The 8,241-nt window shown below is 36.6% G+C and overlaps 2 protein-coding genes across 2 annotated transcripts; both read left to right on the forward strand.

The window, feature by feature from the left end:
• The first annotated feature begins 3,931 nt into the window (after positions 1-3,931).
• On the forward strand, positions 3,932-5,198 carry LOC101160029 (uncharacterized). Its single transcript, XM_004081671.4, has 4 exons — positions 3,932-4,019; positions 4,205-4,271; positions 4,372-4,826; positions 4,982-5,198. The coding sequence occupies exons 3-4, from the start codon at positions 4,384-4,386 to the stop codon at positions 5,037-5,039; spliced, it is 501 nt and encodes a 166-aa protein (XP_004081719.1). The 5' UTR covers positions 3,932-4,019; positions 4,205-4,271; positions 4,372-4,383; the 3' UTR covers positions 5,040-5,198.
• Positions 5,199-6,795: 1,597 nt separating this feature from the next.
• LOC101160273 (uncharacterized) lies at positions 6,796-8,179 on the forward strand. Its single transcript, XM_011489888.3, has 4 exons — positions 6,796-6,898; positions 7,068-7,114; positions 7,213-7,550; positions 7,828-8,179. Exons 1-4 carry the CDS (start codon positions 6,823-6,825, stop codon positions 7,868-7,870), a joined length of 504 nt encoding a protein of 167 aa, XP_011488190.1. The 5' UTR covers positions 6,796-6,822; the 3' UTR covers positions 7,871-8,179.
• The last annotated feature ends 62 nt before the right edge of the window (positions 8,180-8,241 follow it).

An 8,241-nucleotide genomic window follows, 5' to 3' on the forward strand; every position in this document is an offset into this window, starting at 1 on the left:
AAAACAGTTGGAACCTAGTTTTACAGCCTGTATAACTGTGATGGTAAAGTGTAAAGTTGTTTTTTTTTCCATAAGAATTACAATAAAGCAATATTAAAGTCCCAATATTGTCATACATAATTGAGTAACAAAATTTCGCATATTGCCTTGGGAAGCAGTGAGCTGAAGACACATCTTGGTGGTTTAACTCATCATCCAACCCCTTAAAGACCTACTCCAATAAAATCTTTTTCTTTTTCTTTTAACTTGTTCTGTCCAACAACTGAGCAAACAGATGAGAGCTGAAGGCCTTTTGTGTTGGACAGGTTTTACTATCAGAAAAAGGGGTTATAATTCTTCGGATAACCAGGGTGTAAATTTGTAGAAACCCCTTTTTGTTTTTTTATATTAAGGATTGTTGATGCATGGGCTAACAGGTCTGCTTACACTGTTCTTCGAGCTTTTGCATCATTCATAAGGAGCCGCACGGCAACGAGACGGACTCCGATGATGACGGAGAAATTGAGCTCAGCTTTTCATTTTAGATACAAAAGATGAGGACTTTGATGGATTTTTGGATGCTGATTCGATGACTGAAAAAAAAAATCACCACCAACTCAGTTTTGCTCCCAGAACCTTTATTAAAACACATGCGCCTTAAAACCCGTTGCGCCTTTTATATGTGTTAAATACAGAAAAAGCACTCATAACTTTCAGACGACTTTGGGGCTGGAAAACTTGGACAGTATCTGGCAACACTGCACAGAGAACAAGAGTCCTGGGTATTTCAAAGGGCACTCCAAGACGTGGACGACCGGCGCTTAAAGAAAGCTCTTCTGTGGTGTGGTCCGCACGAACCTGTTGCTCAATGGCTTTCAAACTAGAAAAAACAGAGTTTGTTGATGTTTGCATTTTCTGCAGCAGTCAGATTGTCTGTCTATATTTGATCAGCTAATTTCAGCAAAGCCATGCAGATGTTGCCGAAATATGTAATCTTTGTAACTGGCACACCACAGAGCGGGTATCTAGGAATACCAGTTGATTTAAAGGGATCAGCCAATGTGCATTTAGATCCCACCCACTTTCACCGATTGACAGACAGACTCATTCCACTGAAAAAGCTCATTACGAAATAAATATTTAATTCTGAAAAACAGCAATGTGAAATAAAAACAAAGCTACTTTGGAAAATATTGACTTTGACATCCGAGTTTCTGTAAAAAGTCATAGAATTATATTAATATTCAACATGATTAAAAATGAATATTTTAAAATGCTGTTTTAAAATAATGAACAGGTTTTAAAGCAAAATGAAATATATTTAACAAAGTAATGGAGAATTTAAAATCTGTGTGCAGATTTTTAACAATTTTATGATCTTTTTCTATAGCGTATTTTATGAGAGATTTATTGGTTGATGGTGTTATTGCACAAGGCCATATTTATTTCTTTAATTACAAACAATTTGGGACTCCACAGACATCTGAATAAAAACTGCAGCTGGATAGCTCCAACAATGGTCATTTTTGTTACAACAGTAATGTTGGGTTGAGGTTGTGAGGGGCTGTGGGCTGGCAGGATGGATAATTGGAAATGAGCACATTTTTACTCCTCGCCAACAGTCCCGTCCACAAGAGGCAAATTTCTAATAAATTACTGCCGCTCTACAGAATCTATGTCCTAGAAAATAACTGTATTTTTTATTTTGGCTCATAAACAGCATAATCATAATTCAAAGACCTTTAAGATAGATCAAAAGATGATCAGAGTGGGACTTTAATGCTGAGTATCAATCAGGGAGGCATTGGATCCCACTTGAACCCTCGACCTCCATGTCTCAGGGCAGACACTCTACTACAAGGCCATTGAGGGAATATCAGACAGTCGTCGGTTTGCGTATTGTTTTTCTGTGTTTAGTGCCAACATTTCTAAAATCACACTGGCATGAAAACACATACAATCGTATATTTGTGCAATAGGGAGGAAGCTTGTGTTGTATTTATAAGTTTCAGAACTGCAATCTTGTCCAAAATATACTTAGAAATGTTAAACCTTTTCATTTAGTCTGCAGTTTAATATTAATTCCCTAAAAGCTTTTGAGGGAGGTCAGCAAAATATCAGTTTTGTCCAGAAATAGTTGTTCTCATCTTCTGGAGCTTAATATTTTGAGTGTGGTTATTAACTGATACAGGTGAAGTTGAGCCTTAAGACTTCAGTCTATTTTTCTATGTTTTCCATTTCCACTAAATTATGAGGATAACATATTTTACTATGATAAAAGTCCTGAAAGGCATTAAGTCTGACAAAGCAAAAGGAAGAGGTGTGATATCCAACATCTCATTTTTATCTACTTTCACGAATGAATGTTAAAATATCAAACATGTCACACAGGTGAGCTGACCCTGTGTTTTGTTTGTCCTTACAGTTTTTTTTCTATTTATACAATTTCAGAAAATGGTTCAGATTTACACGTTCACGACCTAAAACAAGGATGCCTGAAAACCAGAAGTGTTACAGAAATTCAGAGAAATCCGGTTCCTGTATTCAAGAGTTCTAATAGGATAAAAGGAACTTTTTTAAAAACACTTTTAAACAAAAGTGTGAGGAATTGTGTTAATTAATTTTAAGGACTAGGTTGATTTCAATTCTGATTAAATGGGATCTGTTTTTCAAACAAATAAGTGATGACAGCAGGTTTTGCCTAACTGATATCTTTACAGGAAGTGATGTCAGTTTAAACAAATAAAGGTAATACAGTTCTAAAGTGCAGGACTGTGCCTCAACCACCTGACAACATTGCCCAATCACCTGACATGTCTATTCAAACTCAGGTGAATCAACCATCCATGTATTGATTTTTTTCCTCAACCCCACCCATTACCCCATCATTTGTTTTCTTAATCCCTTCTACCAGTAACTGCATGAAAACACCTTACTCACACAATTCTGTCATTCATTTAGTCATCTTTTTTTCTTACTCCTTTATTTCTTCCTGGTCTTTTTCTAATACTCCATCCCTTATCTTTTTAAAAACACCTACCTCCTGCTCACTCTTTATCATTAAAGTCACCTTGCCCTCTGACCTCTACAATTTTCCCACCATTCTCTGCTCCTGCCCACTCCAACATTTCATATGATCAAGTGTATTTGACTAATATCTAGTAAAATTAACCTATTACACTTTATATACAGACTGCAGATAACATTATACTAAGACAAAATCTGACTTATCTTTAGAAAATGTATCCAAAAAAGGTCATTTTTACCTGTGAAAGTCTCCAACAATACAAATACAAAACAAAGGTAGTCTTGTTGAACTTACTTATTCAGAATATCTAAATTAGACTTTTAAGAGTCAGTACTTCAACTCATTTAAATAATTAATTTTACAATGGGAAGTTGTTTAAAAACTTTTCTGATTTTAAACAGGACAAACACATAGGAAGGCCATTGTTTGGGATTGAAAAAACAGCAGTGCACCAAGAAAAATTTATTTAAAAATATTTTTTAATAATGAACTAAATGCTTCTTTAACTTTGGATTTCTCTTAAAAAATGTCTTTTAAGAGATGAGATGTGCTCCTTTAAAACCTGAGATGACTTAAAATATTCTTTTTCTTTTAGTTTCAATTACAAAATAAGCTCGATGTATTTTTTTGTCAGGCTTAAAATAGTGTGTTGAAAAGTCTTATTGTTTGCTCTGCAGTGCATGACTGCAAGTGGATTGGAAAAATGCTACGACACTTGTTCTGTTATCTGATAGCATCAGAGATTTTGACAGTGAGAAAACACTGCAAAGTTTTTTTTTTTAAAGAATTCTGTTGTGAAAGCATTTTTAAAACAACATCAATCTCAAGCTTAATCTAACAGCAGATATGTCATTGTATGTGTGTGTTGTAAGGATGAAAAACAACACTTTCACCATATCAGGATTTTCAGGTTTTGATGAAGAGGAGAGGACTGGGTCAGGCTGAGGTGTGGCTTCATATTAAAAGAGCAGCAGGTTCTCTTCAGGTTTGCAGATTGGCTCACCTGTGCTCAGTAGGTTGACCTTTGTGGAACTGTTTTCCTGTGATGTACTGTAACAGTAAAAATGTAAAGTAGAACATGATAATCTGGAAGCTGCAGTTTTGATTTGTGCAGAAATTCCACGGCACCTTTACTTTTGCATTTTAGATTTACTGTAAGTTATTGTGGTAAGTTAACTAACATTTTATTTCTTTCAGACCAGGTGACTGTCTGGGTAAACTCTTGAGTGTGTGGGCAACTCTAAAATTAAAATGGAGAGGCAGGGTATGTAATTTTATTTTGACATTTCTATTTTCCAGTTGTTAAGGCTACACATGGTGTAGTCAGCATTTGCTTTGGAGTACTCATTTGTAATATATTCCAGGAGGGCATTGTGATGGAGGCTTTGGCCCCGGACCTGGAACCTACCAAGGACAGAGCCATGGCTTTGGTCCCGGACCTGGAGCCTGTCAAGGACAGAGCCATGGCTTTGGCCCCGGACCTGGACCCTACCAAGGACAGAGCCATGGCTTTGGCCCCGGACCTGGACCCTACCAAGGACAGAGCCATGGCTTTGGTCCCGGACCTGGAGCCTGTCAAGGACAGGGCCATGAACATGGACATGGACATGGACATGGACATGGACATGGACATGAACATGGTCACGGTCATGGCCACGGCCATGGACATGGACATGGACATGGACACGGACACGGTCATGGTCATGGTCATGGTCATGGTCATGGTCATGGTCATGGACATGGGCACGGGCGTAGGTGCAAGCACAAGCAGGGTCACAAGCATAAAGGATGCCACAAGAAGGGCAAGGATTGTCACGGGGTGAGAAATTCATGGCAGCCTATTGTAGAGAGTGCATTATTTTTCTAAATGATGCATACGAGCAAACAACATTTATGCATTATAATCTCTAATTAGCTTGGTTGTTTCTGTGTTGAGAAATGTTAATAACCTGTTTCTCTTGTTTCCACCTATAGTCTTCCAGTAGTTCCTGCAGCAGTGACTCTGACTAGACTTCTGGAAACCGTCCTTTAAAAGACACGTGTAACAAACAACGAGTCTCTTTCTGGTTTGAGCATCAAGTTTGACTATCCTGATATATCCTGATTGCTTTTAACTCAATTGCATCTGGCTTTTGCTGTTTTTTCTGGATTTATACTGAGTCATAAAATAAATGTTGAAATATAACAAAGACTGGTGCAATGCTGTTTTTATTTTTTTTGAATGACACATGACACTTTAGATTACACTCCCTTCTCTTTGACTACATTGTGGCATTATAAACAGGTCTGTTAAGACTTGTGCATGGAACCTAAAAACTTGATCAAACTGTGCCATCTTGCTGTCTAGAAAGACAACTGAAATGCAGAATTTATAGACTGAAGATTTCTATTGAAAACTGCAATGAGAGGACAGAGGTTAACAGACAGTTTTAATGTTTAGGGTTTGAAACTGTGGCCAATGGAATGTGTCACAACAATGTAAAATATTCCCAACCATAGACACACAATGTGGGTGTACTTGTTTTTGATGCCTTACTTGGACCTTTCCTGGAACACTGGCCACTTTTATTATAAAAAGCTGCACAGATGGGTTCAAAGACCATTCTAATCATGAATAAAAAGCAGCTTCTGTACACTGCAAAAAGGGAACATTAATAAAGCAAAAAGCCCCCTTTTTCAAGGAAATTTGTCTTATTTTGTGTTTTGCAAGAAAAATAATCTTATTGAGAAAGTTTTTAATAGCAAAATATTCTTAGTTTGAAAAAGCATGTCTCAAAGAAAAGATTTTTCCCTCACAATAAAAATTCTTGGTATGACCATTTTTCTTACTCCATTGGCATTTTTCTGTTTTACTAAAATTTGCCAGTAAGATTAGAATGTTTGACCTTTTTCTAAGAGACCTGTTTTCTGTTTTTGCAGTGTATTACTGCTCATGTTAAGGACTAATGTGAGAAAAACAATATTAAAGTCAATGTTAAATGTGAAGTGATAAGCTTTAAGTTTAGCCACATACATATACTAATCTGCTAATATGTGAGAAGTACAAACTCTTTGTCAATTGTGTGCAAATTGCATCATGCTTAGTGCAGTTCCTGCATTTCACAATTTCATTTAATGACAAAGTAATACATTTTCCATGCCTGTTTTAATTTGCCCTTAAGATTTGTATTACTCTGTTTGCTTCTGTTTGATATTGATGAATGAGACAGGTTATAGACATTTGTGCCAAGGTGTTTTTCAGGTACACACCCTGACATTCCGTGTAAGGCACAGTCACATGACATCAGTGATTTTAGCTTTAGCCAAAATCTACTCCCATAACATTCGTATACATTATAAACAGTTGTTTTCCCTTTTGTGGAATGAAATGGTACATTTTAAAATAATCTCAGCAAGACCTCTGATGTCTTCATTTTGCTTTCAATTGATTTCTTAGTCCATGTTGCAGCTTTGCACTTGAGTGTTTATGAATGGTGTTGACTTTAAAAACATAAAACTCAGTCAGACAAAGGTCATCAAGGGTGTTAGCTGCTGCATGTAGGAAAACAAGCCTCTTTTATTTTTAACTGACATACTTGTCTTAATGCTGCAAATGAATAAACTACTAAAGCAGAAAAAAAGGGTGCATCTTTTTTGCAAAACTTATTATTGGATATATTGAAAAAAGGATGGAAAAAGAAAGAAAAGTGGGTGATTGGTCTGACCAAGTTGTAAAATCGGCATGTGTTTGCAGGTCTGTACAAAAGGCTATTTGTAATCTATATTGAGATGTTAATAATTAAACATGCTGATGTGTGAGGGTCATAAAGTAATAAATGCGTTGCCCCCTCACAGCTTTCCATAAAAAGGGGAAGCTGGTCACAGCTAGCAGAGGATCTGCCTTTCAACACGGTAAACTTACCTCTATCTATGTTGAACCTTTGCTAAATTTCCATTCTTTTATTGCAAGTTCTTTACACTGATTATTTAGAACTTTATTGTGTCACTCTTTTGTCAGTTGTTTTATATAAATGATTTCTTTGTTGTTTGATTTTTTTAAGGAAATTATCTTTTCTTTCAGAATCTACAGTTAGTTGTGAGGTTTCAGAATGTACGGTCACAATCAAGGTAAAAAACCTTTACTAAAATATGGGAGTGAATAGTAATAAAGTTATGATTAAAAAAACATTTTAGATAACTCATTCTTCCCTTCTCATTATGCTAAGGAAACCAGTGTCCAGGTGGCTACCCTGCCAACCCTCAGGTGCCTGGGGGCTACCCCAACAATCCTCAGATGTACCCTCCACCTCAGTCAAACTGCCCTCCCATTCACGGAAACCCTGCATATCCCCCTGCACCTGGTCATGGTCATGGGCAATGCCATGGACATGGTCATGGCCACGGACATGATCATGGCCACGGACATGGGCACTCGCATGGCCATGAACAATGCCATGGACACGGACACAAGGACAAGCATAAGAAAAAGGACAAGGACAAGCACAAGCACAAAAATGGACACAAACATGGCAAGTGTCATAAGAAAGGAAAAGACACCCATGGGGTAAGAATCTTTTTCAAGAGCTTTCGAATTATATTTAAACGTATCTAAAAAAAATCACAACATGTAAATTTTAAACTCTTGCATGCAAATGAGTTTGATGCAAAATACAACCAAATGTAAAAGAAAGTATTCGATGTTTTAAATAGATACTGAATATTTTAGGGTACAGCAATGAAAAATAACTTGATATTCCTAGTGTTCCATTGCATTTTTACTACCTTTACGTACAGTGATTTATCAGCCAATATTGTGTTTTGGTTTCATCCCTCTCTTATAGTCTTCCAGCAGCTCCTGCAGCAGCAGTGATTCTGACTAGATGAACTCTCGGACTGAACAGAAGAGGACCACTGATGACCAAAAACCCTGGAACCTCTACTGCTCGACATACTCAACATAATGAGCAAAAGTTATCATGTTGATTCTAAATGCTGAAACAATCAGTCAGTTTGTAGTTTTCAAGTCATGTAAAAGATAAAATGTTTATTTTTTTAACAACATAGCAGACAGGACCTTTTCTGAAAACTGACATTCTGATGTAGAACAATAAATATCTTATATGTTGTAGTTTTGAAATTTCCTCCATAACTTTAAAAAAATAATAAAAGTGATTCATCTGTTCTACAAGAAAATAGTCTTTTCATTTGTTTATTCCGCTTTTCAGTTGCCCAAGTGAAGCTGGCTGACAATGTTT

The sequence above is a fragment of the Oryzias latipes genome, chromosome 21, assembly GCF_053564925.1.
Source record: "Oryzias latipes strain Hd-rR chromosome 21, Olatipes_Hd-rR_3.1".
Taxonomy (NCBI): domain Eukaryota; kingdom Metazoa; phylum Chordata; class Actinopteri; order Beloniformes; family Adrianichthyidae; genus Oryzias; species Oryzias latipes.

Bases quoted from the DNA above. Each gene is read 5' to 3' on its own strand.
- LOC101160029 (XM_004081671.4), top strand. From the start codon at position 4,384: ATGGAGGCTTTGGCCCCGGACCTGGAACCTACCAAGGACAGAGCCATG. The intron at 4,827-4,981 runs GTGAGAAATTCA...TTCCACCTATAG, and splicing joins AGGGCAAGGATTGTCACGGG to TCTTCCAGTAGTTCCTGCAG.
- LOC101160273 (XM_011489888.3), top strand. From the start codon at position 6,823: ATGCGTTGCCCCCTCACAGCTTTCCATAAAAAGGGGAAGCTGGTCACA. The intron at 6,899-7,067 runs GTAAACTTACCT...CTTTTCTTTCAG, and splicing joins AGGATCTGCCTTTCAACACG to AATCTACAGTTAGTTGTGAG. The intron at 7,551-7,827 runs GTAAGAATCTTT...CCTCTCTTATAG, and splicing joins AAGGAAAAGACACCCATGGG to TCTTCCAGCAGCTCCTGCAG.